At 33.9% G+C, this 25,951-nt stretch overlaps 1 protein-coding gene across 1 annotated transcript in view; it reads right to left on the reverse strand.

Annotated features, from left to right (window-relative positions):
* The window catches only part of LOC150096482 (mitochondrial carrier homolog 2-like), a 295,508-nt gene that overhangs the window by 123,802 nt on the left and 145,755 nt on the right, over nt 1-25,951 (reverse strand). Inside the window, exons 7-8 of the mRNA XM_090407808.1 lie at nt 21,933-22,026; nt 9,890-9,922 (exon numbers count right to left, since the gene is read on the reverse strand). Of these exons, the coding sequence (XP_090263934.1) occupies nt 9,890-9,922; nt 21,933-22,026 (127 nt within the window). The remainder of the gene's footprint in view (nt 1-9,889; nt 9,923-21,932; nt 22,027-25,951) is intronic.

Raw genomic sequence — 25,951 nt, forward strand, 5'->3', positions numbered from 1 at the left:
GAAAAGCAATTTCTTTGGAAATGAAAATTGCATTTTTAGATTACTTAGCAAAAGGAGAGGAATCCACGGTGATTGGTAAACATTTTAATTTAGGCGAATCTACTATAAGAGCAATTAAAAAGAATGAAGTTGCAATAAGAAAATCTGTCATTTCTGGCACAAAGCTAAGTGCCAAATTATCATCGTACTCAAGAGATGCTTTATTAGAAAACACGGAACGAGCGCTCGTAATTTGGATTGAAGAATTAACTCAAAGGGGAATTCCTATAAGTGGTTATTTAATTAAAGAAAAAGCTCTTCGGTTTTATGAACAGATGAAGCAATTGGAGCAGTCTACTTCCGCTTCCCAGACTGATAAAGAATTTTCGGCTAGCAAAGGATGGTAAACCAGGTTTTTAAAAAGGAATGCACTTCATAACGTGAAGATTACAGGCAAGGTTGCAGCAGCAGATGAAGAAGCAGTCAAAAATTTTTAAGAGAAGTTAGCAAAATTATTAAGGATGGTGGATATTGTCCCGATCAAGTGTTTAACGCTGATGAAACAGGATTGTTTTGGAAGAAAATGCCTAGTCGAACTTACATCACAAATTCAGAGAAAAAAGCAAGTGGGTTTAAAGCAAGCAAAGATCGAGCAACGTTACTTTGTAGCAATGCATCAGGAGATCGAATGTTGAAACCCCTCCTAGTAAATCGATTTCTAAGACCACGTACTCTAAAAGGCAAAGATCTAAAACAGCTGCCGGTACATTGGATGGCTAATACAAAGGCCTGGGTAACAATTGCTGTATTTACTGAATGGTTCAATAATTGCTTTGTACCAGAAGTGGAAACCTACATGAAGCAAAAAGCTCACGATTTTAAAGTTATATTAATTGTTGGCAATGCACAAAGTCTTCCGCATTTAGAACATCCAAATGCACAGGCAGTGTTTTTTCCACCCAATACAACAAGCATTATTCATCCATTAGATCAAGGCATAATTGCTACTTTTAAAAAAATATTATGTTAAGCACACTTTTCAATTTATATTGGATAAACTAGAAAATGAATCATTAACAGTAACTGATGTTTGAAAAATTTTTCTATTTTGGACTGCTTAAATCATGTTGCATCTGCTATCGCTGAAATAAGACTACAAACTTTAAATGCTTGCTGGAAAGCAGCTTGGCCTGAATGTATTGCATATAGTGCAACCATCTTGTGGATAATGCCTTAAGTGACGATGATATTATATTGGATATCAATTAACTTTAGATATCATCGAAGATCCAGAAAACGATAGTGAAGCGGAAGAAAAACCTGTCCCCCTCACTGCAAATATAATTCGAGAAGGCCTTGAACTGTGCAATAAATTGGAAAATCATTTTCTTGTTAATGACACAAATTCTGAATGAGCCTTTAAATTCCAACGTGAGCTGAAGAAACTGTATGTCTGGATATCGCGAGCTGTATAAAAAATTTGTGAAATCATCATCGCAAAGTTTATACACTGATTACGTTGTCAGAAGAAAAAAATTAGCACAGAACGAGGGTGAAGCTAATTCTGTTTGTGAAGAATCATTGCCTTTACCATACAGATCTGATGCGCTGACTATCTCTTCTGGTGATGAAAGTTATTTTGCACCAGTTTGCAAACGTTGCCGAATATTGTCTAATAGCGATGATAATTCTGATGACAAATGTTAAAAAAAAAAAAAAAATGTTACTTTTCAATGAAATTAAATGAATAAAGCTTTAAAACAAGCTTAAACATTCTTATTTTCCTGAATTTTCATAAAATTTTTGTATGCGATTTTAGGTTTATTTTAATTCATTACTTCGGTTTTATGCGGTTTTAGAAAATTATGGAACGTATCCCTGATTTTTCAACGTAAGTTAGGCCTTTTTTGTGCGATTTTTTATATGCTGTTTTCTGTGGAATGTATCTACCGCATAAAAAGAGATCCGAATGTACTTCTTTCCATACTAAATTGTGTTCTTAATTTTTGAATTTCCTTTCATTTAGTGTCTATGTTTCACAGCTATATGTCAATATAGGAAGAATACACTGGTTAAAAACTTTCTTTTCAGGCATAATAGTAATTGGCTTTTAAATACGGACTGTAATTTTCCATATGCTTTCCACCCAAGCATCAGTGGAAAGCATTAACACCTTCATGTTTAACTGCCTGCTACCGTAGGTAGTAACAGTCTAGTAGCTCGGGTAAGAGGGCTATTTTATTCCTACTTCATTCATCTTGTGGACCACTGCAGATTGTTGAATATCAATATTCTCAAATGGGATCACCAGTCCTAAAACCATTGGTTAATGGCTCTTTATTCAACACACTGAATAAAGAACGCTATCTGCCATTTGGTGATGCCTGGTAGCCATTGGAAGCCTCAAATGTGTGTGTGGGGGGGGGGGGGGGTATATATACAAACACCTAGACCAAAGAAAGTTTATTACTAAAGTAATAAACTTTCTTTGTTCTAAAGTAGTCTAAAGGGGGAGTACAGGATATTAGGATAGTACTACATGAAAAACTTATATCATAACTAACTTCCCATTAACAATTTTCCTCCAAATTAATCTGTTATCTGTCAAGACTCCAACATTATGAGATGATATATTTCTGTCTTCTAAGGCACTTTTCAAGGTATCATTCCACCTATATCTTGGTCTTCCTCTGGGTCTTTATCCTGCCAAAGAACTCTTATTTTGCTAATCTTTCCTCAATATTCTGTTTAAGTGACCATAACACTAGGATTAGCTCTGCTAACACATTCCTGGATGCTAACACGTTCTTTCCTAATATCCTCATTTTTAATATGATGTTGCCATTGATGCCATCTATTCACACCTCTAATCTATCTCTCGACTCGCATATCTGCAGTTTCTAGTCTACGTCAAGTGTTTTATTTCTAACCCAGCTCTCAGATCCATAAGTTAAAATTAGCTTGAATGCTATGTTGTATATAGCTAATTTAGTGTTTTGACCAATTTCTCTCTTATTTAGGCTGACCATATTTCCTTGAGACAAAATTGGGACAGGGATTATGTAATAATATTCTGTATTCATGAAAAAGTAAGTCGATAAAAAAGTTTTGTTATATAAACATATTGAGCTTACCATTATTCTTCAGTGACAGAACACACACAAAAATTTAGGTAGACATAGAGGGGAACTGTATTTTACCACGATCGTACTATGAATATTTCTCCGATAAGTGATCTTACAGAGCAAATTTTGGTCTTTAAACAGCTTATCATAAAACTTCTCACACTCCATCGCACAATTTTGTCTTACAACTAACATAGCCCTCATTGTCTAAAGCTTTCTCCTTTGACCACGTAGTGTTCATAACAGAAAATATTCTCTCAACAGGTGCTGTACTTCCTGGAAGACAAAGAATAAACTCTACAACATTACAAAAGTCTTGAAAGTGTAGGCATTTTTTGCTCGTTTCAGAAAAAAAGATTCCATGTATCCAACTGACTCACAATTATAGACTTTATGAGGGTCACTGATCCACAAACGATTGTAGATTATGAATAATAATTTATGACTGACCAATATTAAAGCATATTTATAATTTTTATTAAAAACGGGACAAAATTTACATTTTTATTAAAATGATGGGACGGCCAGAAAATATGAAAAAAGAAATACTGTCACATTCAAAACGGTACGTATGGTCAGCCTACTCTTATTCATTCCACATTTAATTTACCATTTTCACTAAAAATTGTACCCAAGTAGCTGAAATGTTTTATTTGTTCTATAGGTTTGCCATTCACAATGGAGTTGAAATTTTCATGCTTCTGCTTATTTTCATTGTCTTTGTCTTCTTATTGCTGACCTTCATAACCATTATATTATATAATATAATGGTATATTATATAATATTATATAATATTATACTATATAATGGTATAGAATTATATGGTATGTACATACCATATAATTCTATTACAACAGTTATTCAATTTAGTCAGAGAATCTTGCAGACTGTACCGGATTGATTTAGAAGTATAACATCATCCCCATAAAGCAAAGAGCCGAGATTAACATTTCCAATTTTGATTTCAGGTTTAATACCAATTTTCTTCATGATGTAATCCATATAGAAAATGAATAACAGAGGGGATAATGCACATCCTTGTCTCCCACCAGATTTAACATTAAACCATGATTTCTCAACTATTTCTCGTAAAGTGAATATCTTATCCTGACAGCGTATATTTTGCCTGAATCCAGTTTGTTCTTCACCAAGCTTCCCTTCCATAATCTTGTCAACCGTTTCTCAAGTATGTTTGCATAAATCTTACCAGAAACACTCAGTTGAAATACCTCTGTAATTCTCACATTGAGTTTTATTTCCCTTTTTATATATGGGTACTATGAGAGCTCTACTCCAATCATCTGGAATTCGTGCCTCTGTCCAGGCCCTCTGAACTATGCAGTGCAGCCACTATAAGACTTTTATAGCTCCATGCTTGAGCATTTCTGATGGAATATCATCTACTCCTGCTGTCTTTCCACATTTCAGACTTTTGATGGCTTTTTCTACTTCAAGTATGGATATATTTTCCTGACTGCATAAGTGGTTAATGTTTTTTTTTTTACCACTGTGCTGTCATCACTGCTTGTTTCATTTAGCAATTTTTCAAAGTAATTATTCCATACTTCAAGGATATTTTTTTTCTACAGTTTTTTGTCACCTTTATCATCTCTAATTCCTTTTACAGCACTCTTTCCTCCTTTTCTAAGCTCTTTCAACAACCTCCAGAATATCGTGCCACCTTCCTGATATAAATTTTATATGTTCTTATCAGTCTTACCTCATGACTTTTGTTTAGATAGTTTTCCACAGTGTTTAACTTTCTTACATTTGTCTCTATATTCTTTAAGAGCACAAGCTGACTTATTCACCAGGAACTTTCGATATGTTTTCTCTTTTTCCTTCACTGCCTCTTTACTTCTTGTCCATCATGGGGTTTTGATTTTTCTATCCTTGCAGACAACCTCACCACATGCCACTATGGCTGAATCAATCAATGTTTTCTTCAGATTTGTCGCTGAATCTTCAAGTTTTGGTGCCTGTTCTCAAACTTTTACATTTTTATTTGAATAATGTTTGTGTATTTTAGTCTACTCATATCTGAGAGTTACTCAACTTTTATTCACTTTAAAACTTTCTTATATGTTATTTAAATTAAGGGGATATTAAATCCCACATTGTTTTAAAACCGAATAAGCAACTCAAAGATTAGAATCAGAGAGTTTCATGCCAAATATAGTATAGTAAACTATAAAAGTATCGGCGACTACTAGCATGAGCTAATGCACGCAGTCCAAGTACATAGTACAAACTCGGGCAACTCGCAGCAAAGGTGGTAAAGTTCTGATCGCTATTCTTGGTATTTTCCATAATGTAAAACACATTTCCTAGGAAATGTATGCTGTTATTACATTATGGTGGGAGGTCACTACCCAGACCGGTTACAGCCTTTATTGAGGCTTCATCAGTGAGTAGCTAGACCAAATTAATAACAAAGGGAGAAGAACTTATATACTCTGCTATACGAGTTGTCAAAAAGGTGCACCCATTAAGTTACTTAAATATAAAGAGCCCATAGGCTTCATTTTGGGAATATAAACATTATTTAAATTCAGTTAAGATTAATTTAAATAATGTTTATTTCGCCGAAATGAAGCCTATTGGCTCTTTATATTTAAGTTTCTTATATGTTCTTCTTTTCAATATGAAATTCAATTTTATCGTGCTCAAGACTAAATGTTGATCACTTCCTATTTTAAATCCTCTGTACACTCTAGTGGCCTGCACCAGTGAAAAAACATTGCTATCGACAATAACTCAGTCAATGAGACTTTTCTTATTTCTTGCCTCTTCTCTGCATGTAAATTTGTGCACATTTTTATGTTGGAACATGGTATTAGTAATAACCAGTTGATGTCCTGAGCAGAAATCCAACAGGTATTTGCCATTATTATTAGCTTTGCTCTTTTCTCTAAATTTTCCCCAAATATTTCTGTATGTCTGACAATCATTTCCTATTTTGCTATTTAGATCCTCAACAAGGACCAACTTTTCCTTTTTCATTGTGCCAGTTGGTTTCTCTAAAGCCTCAGAAAATTCCTCCGCCTGTACCTTAGTAGAATCTTCTGTGGGACCATAGGCACAAATAAGTCACATTGTCCAGTTCTTCATTCTGATATTTGCCCATATCATTCTACTTGATATAGCCTGACATTCAAGAAGATTAGCCTCGTATTTAGTGTTGAATACTATGGCTACTCCTCTTTTCCTTGATTGTCATTGCCTGAATATAACATTTTGTTGCTTAAATATAAAGAGCCAACATGCTTCAATTTCGGCGATATAAACACTATTTAAATTAAGGGGATATTAAATCCCACATTGTTTTAAAACCGAATAAGAAACTCAGAGATTGGAATCGGAGAGTTTCATGCCGAATTCTCTAAATTTTCCCCAAATATTTCTGTATGTCTGACAATCATTTCCTATTTTGCTATTTAGATCCTCAACAAGAACCAACTTTTCCTTTTTCATTGTGCCAGTTGGTTTCTCTAAAGCCTCAGAAAATTCCTCCGCCTGTACCTTAGTAGAATCTTCTGTGGGACCATAGGCACAAATAAGTCACATTGTCCAGTTCTTCATTCTGATATTTGCCCATATCATTCTACTTGATATAGCCTGACATTCAAGAAGATTAGCCTCGTATTTAGTGTTGAATACTATGGCTACTCCTCTTTTCCTTGATTGTCATTGCCTGAATATAACATTTTGTTGCTTAAATATAAAGAGCCAACATGCTTCAATTTCGGCGATATAAACACTATTTAAATTAAGGGGATATTAAATCCCACATTGTTTTAAAACCGAATAAGAAACTCAGAGATTGGAATCGGAGAGTTTCATGCCGAATATAGTAACCTATAAAAATATCAGTGAATACTAGCATGAGCTATATCAGTAATTCTGTGGCCTTCTTTAACCTTTCCAATAATTCTTTCCCAAGTGAAATCATCTAGATGATGTCTTTGAGACATTATGCAAGTAATCCTAATTATGCAAGTAATCCTTGATTGCTATTCTTTGGTATTTTCCATAATGTAAAAACACACTTCCCAGGAAATGTATGCTGTTATTACATTATGGTGGGAGGTCACTACCCAGACCGGTTTCAGCCTCTTTTAAGGCTTCATCAGCGAGTACCTAGACCAAATTAATACCAAAGGGTATAGCGAAAAGAACTTATATACTCTGCTATACGAGTTGTCCAAAAGGTGCACCCATTAAGTTGCTTAAATATAAAGAGCCAACAGGCTTCATTTTGGCGATATAAACACTATTTAAATTAAGGGGATATTAAATCCCACATTGTTTTAAAACCGAATAAGAAACTCAGAGATTGGAATCAGAGAGTTTCAGATATAAATATAAAGAGCCTGCTGGCTCTTTATATTTAAGTAACTTAATGGGTGCACCTTTTTTACTACATTTTTACTTGTATATGAAAAAATTTTCATGATTACAACCAATATGGACATAAATTTCTTGCCAGCATTCTAATAAATTATATTATGCAAAAAATGTTATAAATTTTGTACAAATTAAATTACAATACATTTTTAACAAAATGTTACAAATTTCCTAAGGACATAGTTAAGGAATTGATGTACAGTGCTTACAGAAAACTATGTAGAGAGACATTTCAGTATGGAATGTGTCCATCCCAAACTGCGATGTAACTCTCACAATGTCATACCATGCTTAGCACCAAATGATTCAGGAGTTCTTGAGGCAAACTGGCCTGCTTCAGTTTGCCTCAAGAACTTGTTTGTTTTCTGGAGGGGAATTTCGAGCAGCAATGCATCTTCCTGTTGTATCCCAAATGTGTTCCATGGGGTTCAGATCTGGGGAGCATGCTGGCTGCTCAATTTGATTAATATTCTTGGTCTAAAGTATCTCCACTGCTTATGTAAGATGTGGTGTGGCATTATCATCCATAAAAAATGAATTCTTCGCCTAGCACCACAGAACAATCAAACGTGATGTTAAACTTCATTGCAATATCGTTCAGCAGTCATAGGCCCTTTTTCCAGCACTTGTGGCTCGTCCATAAAGCATAATGCTTCCCCACATCATGACCCCAGCACTGCCGTATCCATCCCTTTCAAGGACATTTTCTCAATGGTAAGCAGTACTACTTTCACAGCAGATCAAGTGTCATCGAGAATCGGAGGAAAGACTAAAAGGACTCATCTGTAAAGAGAACATTAGTCCACTGGTGTCTGGTCCAATTTTTATAGATACAATACTAATGAAAACGTGCTCTTCAATGAGCTGTGGATAAAGGGATGCAGACTACAGGCCTTCTTTGGGTGTATAGAACTACTTGTCACAGATGTATTGCCAGAGTTTGTCGAGATATCTGTGCTTGAATGAAGCCGACATGTAAGCTGAACTGGTATGGTGCGTCGATCATGTTTTGCTGTTATAACCAAAAATCTGTCTTCGTGTTCCATGGTAGAGTGAGGGCAACCTCAAAATCTGCCCAGATCCTAGATACAATGCTATGTAAGATTCCAAACTCTCTGGTAATATCAGTAATTCTGTGGCCTTCTTCAACCTTTCCAATAATTCTTTCCCAAGTGAAATCATCTAGATGATGTCTTTGAGACATTATAAGACATCCAAGTTTGCAACTTTATTCTTTCACGAAAAGAGCTTCCTTCAAACACAATTTGCTTAGCACAGCCTTTTATCCAATTATGTGCTACCACATTAACCCCTTTGTGCATGATTCGAAAATTTTAAAGTGTACACTCTTTCAACTCGAAATCAGCAGTTAATACAAATTGCCACAAACTGATTCATCTGAATTTGCAGTTGTAATCTTCAGAAATAGTGTTCGTCCTTAGGTTTTGGACAACAGCATACATCTTGGAAGAGAAAATACTAAAACACTTTCACAGTGGCAGCAAGTTGATAACTAGATTATGGTAGCTGTATGGTGATGTCAGTGAAACACTGCCGCTTGATTCTAATGAGCTGGCTAGTCACTTCATGTAGAGGACTTTAAACTGTCAACCAGTGATAGAACCATGCAGTCTCCAAAACTCTTTTTTTTCAAAGAAAGGTTTGCACTTAGTGATAAAGCAAAAAAAAAAAAAATTAAAACAATTATATATTTCTGAAGAGAACATACTAACCATCTATTGGCATAGGCAGCAAGTTACATATTAGGTTAATGGCAGGCAATACATTAACAAGTTAATTTTCATATCACAAACCAGTTATTTAGAATGAGAAATTTTCATCTCACATCTTAGCTAGATAACAAGAAAAAACATAGTTATGAATATGCCTTATATGCAGTAGCAATATTTACTGAAAGGCTAAATGAAGTATCCTTTTAATAGGATAAAAAAAAAAAAGAATTCAACTGAGAATAATAAGAGAAAGAATAATAAGAATAATAATAAAAATAGTTTTAGTGACAATCCTTTTAGATTTAAAAAAAAAAAAAAAAGCTAGGTTTGGAATAAAAGCAATATTAACTGCAAATAAAAAAATGTTGGAATTTTTGTCATCTTCAATGTTACAAAAAAAGTTTTGCAGAAACTGCATTTGATTCTTTTTTTTAATTTGGTTAGGTTATACACGAGATTTTCAATGAAGTAACACAATAAATCATTTTTCCTTTGAAATCTGAAGCCATTAAAAAATGAAATACATTATAAAAAACATTAATCTGTCATACTAGGATTTTTATGCAAGAACTTTTTTAATAAATGAGAGACAAATTATTTTCAACTTTTATATTAATTTTTATTATTCTATAACTTTCACTTACTTGCATTGACGCACTCACATAGCCTTTTAAACTCTGGGAAGAAAAAAAAAATGGAATGAATAAAGAATAAAATGTGGAATAAAATAATGAAATAAATAAATAAGAGCACTATTAGTTCACCTATCCTTTTTTTTTTAAATCCTTTCCTTTAACGTTACACAGGTGATCAGCATTCATAAAGGAAAGGATTCTCATAATATACCAAGATTTAACACAAAAGCAGTGCAATTACAGTATGGTAAGCTAAAGATACATGTTGCTTTCTTGATTAATCAGCTGGAATTTTTAAAAAAGATGTAGAGACAGCAATCTTATTCCTAGCTGCATCAAACTAAAAAGGAAATTCACCTCAGCAAAAACACTAAGAATTACAACCATATGGAAAAAGCAATGCTCAGAGGGCAGATTCAAAGTATTCGCAAAAACTTAGCAATTGCTCAAAATCAGGTTCTAAATTTAAAATCTGAACTTTGCAGTTATTTAAATCCAGATATTCGGAATGTCCTTGAGAGGATTAATGACAACTCAGTTAAACACACCCTGAAAAGTAACACTTATATAGCCAAATTTCTTAGATTTAAACATCTAACAGACAAATTTAAAATTCTCATTATTGAATGACTCAGAAAACAGCCAACCACAAGCCAGTGATAACAGGGAGCAACCAAGTGCCTTCAATTAACAGTCATATGTTTAACCTTTCAAGCAATGCCATGTACAGTGGCATTGCTTGAAAAGTTAAAGTCTAGTAAAGTCCTAAATTTGGCAGTGGCACTCAGAACAGTTAACAAATTAGGTTTTATATATCATATCGAAAGATGCATAACATTTCTCCCAACTACCATTGCTGATAAAATATGATTAGAAACCTCTAATTTTAAATAATACTATAGCAATAACTAGCAACCTCATCAAAAATGAATTAGCAGCTATAAAATATGAGAAACTTATCTTGAAAAAAATGAATCAATTAGTCTCAGACAATAGCACCTAACAACTTGTGAAATACTCATATAACCCAACTAATTGGATTAAAAAGAAAACAGTAGAATTCAGTCGCATCCTGCTCACAGATACATTTAAAAAACGACTTCCACACTATGCTCATTCTCCAAGAATTTATGATTCATCTAGGATTCATAAGCAGAACATACTGCTTCAGCAGTATGTTCTGCTTATGAATCAGTCAATCAAAAGTCAATCCCACTCCTATATATAAAAAAGACACAATGCATTTAAACAAAAATTAAGAAAATCACATTTGATAAAAATGATTTATTAGTCAGTTTTGATGTCTCTACCCTTTTTGCAAATGTTCCAATCAATGACTCAATTATTCTTTTACAGGACAGATTTCCACCCAATATCACAGCAATCTTTGCCCATGTACTATGTTCTAGTTATTTGTGTGGCAAAATACTTTTTACCTGCAAAAAGAAGGTGCAGGCATGGATTCACTATGCCCCCCCCCTCACCTAACTGCTAACTTTTATATGAAAGCTTTTGAACAATGTGTTCTAGATTCCTTTACTTTAAAATCCAAACTCTGCCTTAGGTACATTGATGATGTTTTCATTATCTAGTAACATGGCCAGCAGATTTGAAATACCTTCCTCAGTCACCTAAACAAACAACACAAATGCATACAATTCACATTTGAAATTAAAAGTCAGAACACACTTCCATTTGTACGTACACTTGTCATGGGTATTCCTTCTGGCAGTCTTTCCATGACAAGTGTGTTCTGACTTTCAATTTCAAATGTGAATTGTATGCATTTGTGTTGATTGTTTAGGTGACCGAGGAAACTCTTTGCAACCACCAACACAAAAACTAGGTATCATTAAAACACTAAAAAATAGGACTTAAAAGATTTGCTCCAATGAGCAAGCACTTAGGCATGAATTAAAAGTTATCAGCAATACCTTTCTAAAAAATGGCTAAAGCAAAAATACCAACAACAAAATTCTTCATAAGACTGCACTGAATATTAAAAATAAACTAAATTACAATAAAACTGTAACAGTTCCATACATTAAAGGGATATGAAATGAAATAAACAGAATACTACACAGATACAACCTTAATCGAAGAATTATAAGAATATCATGGAAAGAAAAAAAGACAAATGAAGAGGTACTAGAGATGCAGGCATCAACAGGAGCGTGATGAAAGAAATTAAAAAGAGAAAAGTCAGATATTTTGGACATATTCTGAGACATAACTGCCTACAAAGGATACTTCTCGAAGGAACTGTTGAGGGAAAGAGAAAGAGAGGAAGACAAAGACTGGAGTGGATGAAAAATATAGAAGACTGGACCTATCTCTCATATGAGGAATGCAGCAGAGAGGTGCAGAATAGGACATGGTGGAGATGCATGGTAGTCAATCTCCTGGAGGGAGAAGACACCTGACAGGACAGGACAACCTTAATGCCAACTTTAAACCTCTTGTAAAATTAAAGAGATTATTCAACTCCTCCAAGGATCCCCTTCCTCCCCTGGAGTATACTATATTCAGTGCACCTGTAATTTGCCTTATATACATGAAACTGGTTGAACAATTCCTATCCAGGAAAAAAAAAAAAGAACATTAACAACAAATTAATTTTAATGACTATGGTAAATCTGACTTTCTGATCATGGCCTGAATACTCTACATAGAACTGACTAGAAAGGCACTTGTTCATTATATCACACTAAAACACTGTATGAGCGCTAGTTTAAAGATGCCTGTTACAGCAGAACATTGCACCCTTCGATTGGAAAAGACCTGGGTTCGATTCTTGTCGTGACAAGGGAAATCCTTATATGGACTGTTCAGTTGAAAGTGAGTTAGCCGATCTCATATGATGGTAGCAGAGTTTTTTTGCACGGAAACTCAGGTTTTTCATCCTGTGTACAGACAAATCAGTCTTCAGAATACATGCTTCTGACCTAATGTCCAATCCTCACCTTCTCGTGGTGCACCCTGTTGGGTATCTACTTGGATACTGAACAAACGAGGATGGGCTGGCAATTTGGGATTTAGCCGACCAAATTGTATTCTTATTGGTTAAACCAAAATAAAAAATGATGGTACAACATGACAAAATTTCATGCCGGCTGGGGCGTCGCCCGGTTAAACAAGGCCCCCGTTGTTTTCGCCAGGGAACCAGGGCGAACAGCGAAAAGTCAGCTACTGGAACAAATCTGAAAACAAACCCCAACTCAACATCACCAGAGTTAAAGATCGGTACTATCAACGTAAGAAGCCTGAATGGCAAAGAAATGGAGCTAGCTGAGGAATTAGATAAGTACCAGATCGACATAATAGGGGTGACTGAAACAAAAAAGACCAAAACTGGTGAGATCTTTCTGAGCAATAAATACAAAATGTTATATTCAGGGAATAACAATCAAGGAAAAGAAGGAGTAGCCATAGTATTCAACACAAAATACGAGGCTAATCTTCTTGAATGGCAGTCAGTCTCAAGTAGAGTAATGTGGGCAAATATGAGAATGGGGAACTGGACAATGAGACTTATTTGTGCCTATGGTCCCACAGAAGGTTCTACTAAGGTAGAAGTGGAGGAATTTTTTGAGGCTTTAGAAAAAGCAACTGACACAATGAAAAAGGAAAAGTTGGTCCTTGTTGGGGATCTAAATAGTAGAGTAGGAAATGATTGTGAGACATACAAAAATATTTTGGGAAAATTTGGAGAAAAGAGCAAAGCTAATAATAATGGCAAATATCTGTTGGATTTCTGCTCAGGACATGGACTGGTTATTACTAACACCATGTTCCAACATAAAAATGTGCACAAATTCACATGGAGAGAAGAGGCTAGGAATAAGAAAAGTCTCATTGACTATGTTATTGTTGATAGTGATGTTTTCTCCCTGGTGCAGGACACCAGAGTGTACAGAGGATTTGAAATTGGAAGTGATCACTATTTAGTCTTGAGCAGGATAAAATTGAATTTCATATTGAAAAGAATAACATGTAAGAAAGTTTTAAAGCGAATAAAAGTTGAGCAGCTCTCAGATGTAAACTGTAGACTAAAATACAGAAATATTATTGAAAAGAAAATGAAAGAGTTTGAAAACAGGAATCAAACCTTGGAGATTCAGTGGCAAACTCTGAAGGAAACATTGATTGATTCTGCCAGAGAGGCATGTGGTGAGGTTGTGTGCAAAGATAAAAAAATCAGAACTCCCTGGTGGACACAGGAAGTTAAAGAGGCAGTGAAGGAAAAGAAGAAAGCATATCAAAAGTTCCTGGCAAATAAGTCAGCTTTTACTCTTACAGAATACAGAGACAAATGTAAGAAAGCTAAACAGTGTGTAAAACTAGCTAAACAAAAGTCATGGGAGGACTTTGGCAAGAATATAGAAAATAAATATCAAGAAGGTGGCAAAATATTCTGGAGGTTGTTGAAGAAGCTTAGGAATGGAGGAAAGAGTGCTGTAAAAGGAATTAGAGATGATAAAGGTGAAATGAAACAGGAGAAAAAGATATCCTTGAAGTATGGAGTAATTACTTTGAAAAACTGCTAAATGAAACAAGCAGTGATGACAGCACAGTGATAAAAAACACTGACCAGGCATGCAGTCAGGAATACATATCCATACTTGAAGTAGAAAAAGCCATCAAAGGCTTGAAATGTGGAAAGGCAGCAGGAGTAGATGATATTCGACCAGAAATGCTGAAATATGGTGGTATAAGAGTCTTACAGTGGCTGCACTGCATAGTTCAGAAAGCCTGGACAGAGGGACGAATTCCCGATGATTGGAGTAGAGCTCTCATAGTACCCATATATAAAAAGGGAAATAAAACTGAATGTGAGAATTACAGAGGTATTTCCCTGCTGAGTGTTCCTGGCAAGATCTATGCAAGTATATATACTTGAGAAACGGTTGAGAAGAATTGTGGAAGAAAAGCTTGGTGAAGAACAAGTTGGATTCAGGCCAAATAGAGGCTGTCAGGATCAGATCTTCACTTTACGACAAATAGTCGAGAAAGCATGGGAATATAACAAAGATCTGTATTTAAGTTTTGTCGATTTGGAAAAGGCATATGACAAGGTGCCAAGAGAGAAGCTATTCAATACGCTGCAGTTATATGGTGTCAATGGGGCATTATATCAAGCAATACTTAGTCTTTATTTGAGTTGTGAGTCAGCAGTTAGAATTGAAGGAAGTACAGGAAGATGGTTTAATGTTAAATCTGGTGTGAGACAAGGATGTACATTATCCCCTCTGTTATTCATTATCTATATGGATCACATTATGAAGGAATGTGGTATTAAACATGATATCAAAATTGGAGATGTTAATGTCAGCTCTTTGCTTTATGCGGATGATGTTATACTTCTAAATAAATCCGCTACAAGTCTGCAAGATTCTCTGACTAAATTGAATAGCTGTTGTAATAGATATGGTATGAAGGTCAGCAATAAAAAGACAAAGACAATGAAAATAGGCAGAATCATTGAAAATGTCAACTGTGTTGTGAATGGAGAACCTGTGGAACAAGTAAAACATTTCAGCTACTTAGGCACAATTTTTACTGAAGATGGTAAACTAAATATAGAAATAGACAACAGAATCAGCAAAGCTGGTATCGTGGGAAGTCAATTGAATAAATTCATATGGAATAAGAAAGAAATTAGTCGGAACACTAAATTAGCTGTATACAAGACTGTGTTCAAACCAATTTTAACTTATGGATCTGAGAGCTGGGTCAGAAGTAAAACACTTGACCAAAGACTAGAGACCGCAGATATGAGAGTCCTGAGAAAGATTAGAGGCGTGAACAGATGGCATCAATGGCAATATCATATTAAAAACAAGAATATTAGGAAAGAACTTGACATTGTCAGCATCCAGGAATGCGTTAGCAAAGCTAATCTCAGGTGGTATGGTCACTTAAACAGAATGGGCGAGGAAAGATTAGCAAAACAAGTGTTCTCTGCCAGGTTGGCAGGAAAACGACCCAGAGGAAGACCAAGATATAGGTGGATTGATACGGTACAAAGTGCCTTAGACGATAGAAATATAAAATCTGATAATGTTGGAGTCTTGACAAGTAACAGACTGATTTGGAGGAAAATTGTAGATAGGAAGTTAGTAATGATGTAATTTTTTCATGTAGTACTGTCATATCCTGTACACCCCTTGAGGGTACATGGCAGGAATTTGATGATGATGATGATGATGATGATGAATACATGCAATTTACAGACAAAAAATACTGTTGTTGGTGATGATGGGAATTGGTGTTGATGGAAGTAATGTCATAGTTGGAGAATTTAGAGATGGAGAGGATGAGATATATTTAGCGAAGTAGAGTAATGTGACCTCCCACGATGAGTCCTTGGACCCCCTGGAGGTGTCATGTAATAATAATAAATCCTAATCAACCACCCTAATTTTTAACAATAATAGTGGTCTAAAAATTCTAAGAATATGGATGACACATATTCTGTCCACATAACCTTTGGTTCTAAGAGTTCATTATAAATTATAATTAAGACTGTAGATCCAGGATCTTAGTATTAATATAACAAAGATGCTAAATTATTGATTAGGCTATCACTATTACTGTATTAAAAGTATTAATATGAATTTGTTTTCTGACCATATGATAAATAGGATTTATAGAATATAGCTTTGATGTAGTTTTTTTCTCCCCTTTTAATTAGGAGTCAATGGTTGATAAATCATTGTCACTTTGACATTCTATCTAAAATGTTATATAGCTTGTCTGTGTGTATATATTAATATACTTCAGATGATGACTTTAATATGAAGGTCAAAATGTTGGGAAATTAAAATAATTATTCTTAACAGGGTTGTAGTCTCCATAATTTATCAATGTGAATCATCTGCCTTTTATTTTGAGGAATTCCTGAAAACTGTAAACGAGTAATCCTAATGCATAAAATATGTTAAACTCCGAACTATAGTGATAGATAAGTTCTGAGGTGAATATGACTTTCTACAGCTGGCGTTAAAAAAAAAAAAAAAAGACAGTTCAGTTCCATTTGAGCTATGCAATCTGTTTTAAATGTATGCCTTGTTCCTACATGTTTTTTTTTACTATTTGTTGAAAAAATTAAAAATGCATACCAAATCAATTTTGTACTCAACAAAACTGATTTGGTATGAATTCAAGTTGTTCTTCATTAAGTTTTACTCTGGCTATTTTCCTTAACCTTTTTGCAAATCTTTTCTGGCATACACTATAAGAGAATTTCTCTAACTTCCAGCTTAAATTATGCTGTACAGCTAATGAAAACTTTTTAAACTTTACCTACATCCATCTATTTTAATAGTAGGCATGTTTCATAAATTCTCACAGAGCCCCATAGCTCAGTTGGTATAGACAAAGCCCTTTGGTCAGAAAGACCTGGGTTCGATTGCTGTCCAAGACGTGAGGAACCTTTATCTGGCCTCTTGACTAAAGGTGCATTAGCCGATCTCATATGGAGGTGGGGGGGGGGGTTCACCTGAAAACTAGTGTTTTTTTGTCCCCCAGAACAGGCAAACTGGCCCCATGAATGCACATGGATCTATAGTCATAAAATACATACTTAATCCCTCATTAGGAGGGCTCAACCCATCCTATGGGATGGGGGGAGGAAATGTGGGAACTCCATACGAAATAAATAAATAAATTCTCTCCATGTTGTGTCCATCTATTTATTTGATTTCTTCTTATTTGTCTCATTTTCAAGATATTTATGTTCTATATTCTTTCCTGTGTGCCCAGGATTTTTTTTTTCTTATAATTTTTATGCATACCTAATTTTTTCTACATTCTGGTCTCAGAAAGTGCATTTTAATCAAATCAAATGATGTATGACATGATTGCAGCAACTTTCAATGCAAATTTTTTTTCTTGACTGTTATTTAATAGTTTTATATCCCACAGACAATTATTTCGTTTCAAGCTGTTTCATTCTTCCAAAAAATAAATTATATTGATGCCCAAATCTGAAAGTGACCAATTTTTAATTTTCTTTCTTTCTTATCCTTTCACATATTTCACTATTTAGGATTCTGCTGACATGTTTGAATGATAGTTCTTTATATTACAAATTTTTATTGTTTCTGGATAAAATAAAAGATGTAGACATCAATATTACAATAATGTAATTAAAAGCCTTTTCTTATTCATAGTATGTTTTTTCCATGTGAACTAAGATCCAAGACATAGTGCTAGCAAGTCTGTACCAAGAGCAGAACCTTGCAGAATTTTATCTACTGGCTACTTCTGTTTTAACTTTTTCAAACATCTCCCTCCCTTCACAAAAAATAAATAAATAAATACAAAATTAAAAAAAATCCTATTTTACTATTCAAATTTTAAAAATCCTCAATAATTTTTATAACAATAATAAAAATGTCCACTTCTTCCTCATTACCTTCAGTGGGACAATAAGTACCTGTAAACAGAGGTATATACAAACTGAAGATAGCATAATTTGCTCTATAGGTAATTTCTAAAATTTAAATAAATCCACTCTTATAAATTTAAATTCAAAGGATTGCATATAGAGGAGCAATATCATAGAAAAGGAAAGTTACCAGTGCATTCCACAGGGTTCTGTGCTGGGATCCACTACTTTTTAACCTTTGTATCAATGATAATGTCAGTGGAATTCAGGGAGGTATTCAGTTGTTTGTGGATGATGTGAGGCTGGGGAAGGTTGCTGAGTGTAGTCTGATGTAGTGGCTTTTCAGCAGGATCTGAATAAGTTGAAAATGTGGGCAAACAAATGGGGATTACAGTTTAATGTTGCTAAATGTAAACTTTTGGATTTTGGGATCTGCACATTCTATATATGGAAGGAAGCATGGGATCTAGGGATAATGGTGGATCAAAATTTGAAATTTAAGGAGCATGTTGCAAAAGGTAATAAAGACAACTCAGAGGATTGCTGCAATATTAATACAAACATTAATCAGCAGAGATAAAATGGTAGTGGTTCCACTGTATAAGCACATGATCAGGCCACATCTAAACTACTGTGTGAAAATCTGGTCACCGGAGTTTAAAGGGATGAAGATACTTTGGAGAGAGTGCAGAGGCAATTGACAAAAATGATTTCAGAAGTCTGTAATGTTAGCTATGAGGATAGATTGAAGTCATGTAATCTGTAGAGTTTGGCTGACAGAAGGCAAAGGGTTGATATGATCAAGACGTTTAAGCTGTTGAGAGGTGTTCACCAGACGGATACAAGAGAGAGAGATTTTTCACACAGTGGAAAATAAGGGACAAGAGCTAGAGGCCATCTTTGGAAATTGCACGAGAGATGAAAAGTTTTGAAGTGAAGGGTGGTGGGTGAGTGGAATGCATTGCCTGAGTATGTCGTGAATGAGTTAAGCTTCAGTATGACAGATATGTTACAGGCAGGAGAGATTTCCCATAAGTCTGTGGACTTTTGTAATATTACGTATGTAACTGTTAATATTCTAAATCCTCCCTCTCTCTCTCCCTCAATGAGTCTTTTTCTACATGAAAGCTAATGTAATAATAAATGTATGAGGGATTTAGAGCAAATAGCATTTATTATTTATAATGAGACAATGCAGTGGAAGGAATAAGTGAGGTACATGTAGGTGCAATATTCCATTTTTAAAGTACATATAATTAATAAAAATGGTTTGCTCATGTGTTTACAACTCCCAAAGGACTGGATCCTTTATTTAATCAGACTGGTATCTACCTATTATGTAAAGTTCCTTGTGCCTGCAAGTTAGCCTACTTTGGACAGACTGGTAGATCATTTAACATCTGCCTTGAAGATTAGATCTGATCTATATGACAAGTAGGGATTGGCAGACCATGCTCTGGATACTCCTTCACATAGGATCAGATGGAGAAAAGCATCTATATTACATAGAAGTTGTTATGGGTCTGAGAGACTATTCTTAGAATCAACATCAGCTAGGAAGCATTCACCCAACCTTAACTAGTATGGCTCATTAATTTACCAAAAATCTGGGAGACTATAATTTTAAGATCTAATAGCCAGGCTCTAAATTAACTTAGTAGTTATCCAACCACAGAGGGCCATGTAGACATTAGGAGTCGGTTACAATTTAAACTATTTCTAAAATTACTTGGTTTAGTGCCGTGTGCCTGTCACAGTTATAATTGTGTTCTGATGATTCTGGGAAGAAAACCAGCAAAATATTAGTGAGTTTAATAAACATTTTTATTAATTGGTGTTGGTTATACCGTTAAGCATTATTATGAGTATCTTACTACATGCTTTTTTAGTTAGAAAGCTTTTAAAGAAATTTTTTCTAGTAAGAATTCTCATGGATAGTGAGAAATGGATACAACAGGAGAACAATCAATTGGATTCTTCACAAAAACACAACAAAAAATTAAAAAAAAAAAAAAGATTACAATAAGGCCATAGTTATCCCTTATATAAGCACATATTTGCCAAATTGATTAACTCCACAAAACAAAAAGTAGAGAAAATTGATAATATAATATGCATTCTCTTTTAAAATTTAAATTCAAATAAACATTGTAGAATGTATTATTACAGGCATAGCTTTTATCTAACGACATACAAAATGCATAAAATAGTATATCCTTGGAATAATCATCATTATTTTAACATTTTTTGCATAACTAAGGGAGTTAATCGATTTGGCAAGTGAAAATAACTCAGTAACACGTTTAGCACCGTGTAGGTCACTAGTGACCAACAATATAAAATGTAATAAAATTTATTACATTTTATAATATTCTGATATTAAAAATTAATGCAAAGTGGTGGAATTTTTGAGGCTTGTTTATAGTATTCCTATTTATGGTTTCTTTATGTCAACAATTCGTAAGATGATTAGCTAATTTCTTTCGAAATTCTGTAATTGATATATTTTTTTGGTTGCATTTTTAAATAAAATGTGTGTGGTGTAAACGAAAAGGTAAACGAAGTGGGTTGGCACTTAACGTGTTAAATGTATTTATTTTTTTGAAATTTTACTTTTTTTATGATGGGATAATGGTAAACAGTTTACCATTATTGTCAAATATATACTGTTGCATTAAAAAATTACTTAACTAAATTCTTATAAGTGTTTGAATTGCATTATTGCAATGATTTACTTAAGAGCATAGAGTTAATCACATTGGCTTCTGAAATAAATTATTTATTATTCAACGGCAAAAAAAATTTTTATCATTTAGTGGAGTTAAGTCTAATTATTAAGGAAATTTATGTTAAATATAAAAAGTTAAGCATCAATCAAGTGCTTTGGCACTAAAATTTTAAAAAATTCAAAAAGTGGAGTTAATCACTTTGGTCTGTGAACGGATCATATATGGGGAATCTCTGAAAGAATAGTCCACTGCAAAATTGCAATATTAAGGCTACTTTTAAACCACCAATGAAAATAAAAAGTATAATCAGTTTTTCAAATGATCTCCGTCCTTCCTTTTGTTCAACCAGATGCATAGCAGATTTTCTTTGTATCTGTAATCTGTCCTACATAGGGAGAAACATGGTATACAATTCCAAATGAAAAAGAAAACATAAATGCCACATCAAGTTCCTTCATTATGGAAAGGCAGACCTTTCTGACCATGCACTTCAAGCATCAAAGGATTGATTGGAAAGGGACCCAATCCTTACATTGGAACAAACATGAATTCAAGGAAGCCCATGAAATTTTTATTCATCAAACCAATCTGAACAAAAATGACAGTTTAAATTTTCCAAGGATTTAGATGGATCACCTAAAACACATAAATTATACAGAAATCAAAAATGTACACATCTTGAGCATTAAAATGCAATAAAAAAAAATGAGAAGGACAATCTGGAAATAAACTGTGATTAATTTCAAAACTCTCCAAAACTAAAAATTCTGTGGAATTTGGTGTGTGTGTGTGGGGGGTCTTCTATTTAAAGGATAGGGTAGCCAAATAACTCATCATCAAATACAAAATTATGCAGCTTAAATTTAAGTTTCAATTTGATGATTTCACATGGAATAATACTCTATTCTTTAAAAGGAAAATTGCATATTACCTTTTCTTGTAGAACATATGTGTCAATAATAAATGCAGCGCTGTCTGCTAACCACATTGTCAGTATTTCACCAACTAACCTTGGAATAACGCCTCTGCAATGAAAAATGCATATTAAAGAGTTTCAAATCAATGTATAAATGTTAATAATTTCTATATCATATTATTAGATTTCATAGTGTATTAAAGTTTTCATTTCTAATAGTTACAATTGCAAAAAAAATACACAGTTATGCTCTGTTTACATATTAAATGTAAACATAATTTTGCAAATCTCTCAAGAATGCACATATTAAATGCATTGATATGTGCATTCTTGAGATTAAATTGAGATGTGCATTCTAGAGATTAAATATTAAATTGAGAGATTTGCAAAAATCAAAAAACACAAAAAGATGATTTTCTTCATGAAATATACATAAATTGTGGAGGATGTACCAGCACTACAGAAAATATTAAAATATGTTTAAGCATTGTTTGAAGAAAGAATGTTATAGGTCTGATTCTGGTTGCCAACCAGAGGAAACTTTTCAGGTATTTCTTTAGTCAGTTTGCAAGTTAGCTGATCTATGGCATGCAAAGGTTTTCTTCCCAGAAATTCTGTAGCTAATAAATAAATAAAATAAAAAGACAACCACAGAACTAACTATTTCATAAATAATATATGCCTGTCAGGATTTAGTGCTACAAGATGGTGATACTTGTCTGCTGTAATGAAGACCAGCTACCCACTGATCTTTAAAAAGTTTGGACTAAAGTATCTCCACTTGCACCCTTTAGTTTTAAAAGGTATTAGAGAATTTTTTTTTTTATACAGTGATTAAGTAAACATTTTTGATTACTATACTTTCACTTCAACTCAACATACTCTTTATCAAATGCCACAACAAGGATGCAAATGTATGTTATAAGGAATACAAGGTGTGATTAAAAAGTGGTGAATGTAGCCACAGTGCTTGAACAAACAGAGGGAGGGTAAAACTGAGAGGCATCACATGATGTCATACCCATCTATTAGTCACAAAATGAGTTGCAAATTGATCCTTTCATTCACTTAGTTGCAAATGCAATTTTTTGTGTACCTGTGATTTGTTGAAAATGGAAAGCAGTGATTATCAACAACAGCTGACTTCAGATCCAAACTTTTCAAGTGTCATAACAGCAGACAAATCTTGAGTGTATGCTTATGATTCTGAGACCAAAATTCAGAGTTCACAATGGAAAACACCCAAATCACTTCAGTCAAAGAAGGTGCACCAACTGAAATCCAATGTCAAAGTCCTGATGATTGTCATTATCAACCTGGATGGGATTGTGTGGGTATAGTTCGTACCTAGACACACTACAGTCAATTCTGAATATTATAAAGGAGTACCGAAACGTTTATGTGACAATGTGTTTGAAAAAGACCATGGAAGTGGGTGAATGGTTTCATGTTGTATCCCAACAATGCTCTGTACCACCATCTCTTCTTATTAAACAGTTCTCAGACAAAAATTATTGTGTCTGCATCTGCCGTATTCATCCGATTTAGTACTCTGTAACTTCAGATTCTTTCCAAAATTCAAATCGAAGATGAATGGAAAGTATTTTGCATCAATACAAGAAATTTAAGTGGTCATAATGATGTATCTAAAAAGCCTAAAGAAAGACTACTTCCCAAACTGTTTTAAAATGTAGTAAGCCAAGGAGACAATTTTAAAGGAGATTAATCATATTTGTATTTTGGTTAATAAACTTTTCTGAATTCTAACGTTCACCATACCTTTTTTTTTATAACATCTTGTATGTTATGAGTAGTCATAATATATGTCATAAATACTTATAAACATTGTACGAAATTCATGACACTGCCTTCCTTAATAAGAATACTCTGAAGTTCAGTAAGTCGGTTTAATTTACTATTTTTTCTTATTTACTATTCTTACTAATTCTCCTATTAAATTTTCATTGATATTAGGCTAAACTATAATATCCATTTACTTTTTTAATTTTATTATGTTTATTACTCAAACTTTCCATTTACGAAACAGTTTTGATGGTTTTTTTCTTTTGTTTCCATTTCTATCCCTACGTGGGCAGTCAGTACATCTCATGAAACCAATACACAGTAATACCTTGCATAACACAGTTAATGGATGATGAAAAAGTTCCGTGATATGCAAAATTGCACTGTTAACATCATTATAATATGTTATAATGTAATACATACCAAATAGAAAATTACAGTATTAGTGAAAAAAAATAATTACACATCATTTGTTTACTGAAAGCTCACCAGAATACTAATCAATGAACACAGAAAACTTCAAAAGGATTAAAATAAAATGAAGAAATAGGAAACATTTTTATAACTGATATCTGAATATGAGTTTTTATTTGGAAATATTGTATTTAAACAGTGTAGTCTGAATAGGTTTCTTCATTTTCTCTGCTCAAATGTTAGGATCGATGTCCATAAGAAAATCAGAAGCACTGTCTAATTTTTCTATAAAAGTTGAAAGCTCATTTAATGACAATTCTTTTGTAGGCACTTCAGCAACAGTTTCATCTAATTTATCTTCCTCTTCTTTATACAAACGTTGATCCTCCTCCATGAGAGTTTCATAATCCAGGTCATTTGAATAAGAGTCAATGCATTCATGCACACTGTCAGAATCCAAAGTTTTAAGTCTGAGATCTTTCCCAATAATGTCTGCAGAAATGATTTTAATTTGCGATTTAAAACTAGTGAAATCATTCCCACAATAAGGTAGAACATATTCCCCTATAGTTCTCATATTACTAGTACTTACTTCAAGCTATGATTCACCAATGTTTTCAACACCAATTCTGAATGACTTTTAATGGGATTATATTGATCAAGTGCATATAATAAACAACCATGTTATGCCAACTAGTTTCACAAACTAAGGCTGTTGGCATTTTCAGGGTACATAACTGATGTAAGCACTAAAAAGTAAAAAACTGTTACAAACTATAATCAACCAATTCCAATTATATTAAACAAAGAACAGAGCACATACAATACATGCATAGAGCGTGCATGATATCACTTGTTGTTATTTAAGAACGTTCAATAGTTGGCACTATAATTCAGTTCTGGCGAGTTGAAGGATCTGATAAGGGTCTTCCAGATCATGGGCAAGATTAGTCCTTGGTTCCTGTTAAGGTTTTGTATACAGCAGGCAACTGTTGTGGCCTCCTTAAAAATTCGGGAGCGGAAGCCCTCCTCTATGCAAGGAATTGTGTTTCTATCCCACTCTATGGTATGGTTCGTTCTTGAGAAATGAAAAGCTAACCCTGATTTTTCTTCTCTGTTATTATTAAAATTAGGCAAAAAGAACACATAGGTGACATCAATAATAACAGAGAAGAAAAATTGGGGTTAGCTTTTCATTTCTCAAGAACGAACCATACCACAGAGTGGGATAGAAGCAATTGAGTGGTCTCGCAATGGGTAACCGCCTCTCTCCATCGTGTGCTGATCTCTTTATGGAGGATTTTGAAAATAAAATCTTAACTCAAACAGACCCTAAACCCACAGTATGGTGGAGATATGTGGATGATATCTTTATCGTTTGGAACCAAACAAAAAAGGACCTGTTCAACTTTCTTAACAAAATCAACTCTCTACACTACACGATCAAATTCACTCTAGAACTTGAAAAAGATAACCAATTATCATTTCTGGACATTTTAATTAAGAAGCTTCCAAATGGTAGTATCAACCTCTCAGTTTACCACAAACCTACCAATACAGGACGTTATTTACATTTCACTTGATGCCACCACATTTCTCAGAAACTTAGTATTGTACACATGTTGAAGAACCATGCCTCTCTCCTTACAACATATCAACAAGACCTCCAGGAAGAACTATCCCTGATATCCACCAACCTTACCTCGAAAACTCGTCCACAAGATACTTTTCTCTGAACCCCGACAAAGACAACAAGATGATATATGTTATGATGGGGAGGAGGTGGAGAGGATCCAGAGGCGAGTGACCAAGATGAT

The sequence above is a fragment of the Typopeltis vanoorti genome, chromosome 18 (genome assembly GCF_054136105.1).
Source record: "Typopeltis vanoorti isolate ZY-2024b chromosome 18, IOZ_Tvanoo_1.0, whole genome shotgun sequence".
Lineage (NCBI taxonomy): Eukaryota > Metazoa > Arthropoda > Arachnida > Uropygi > Thelyphonidae > Typopeltis > Typopeltis vanoorti.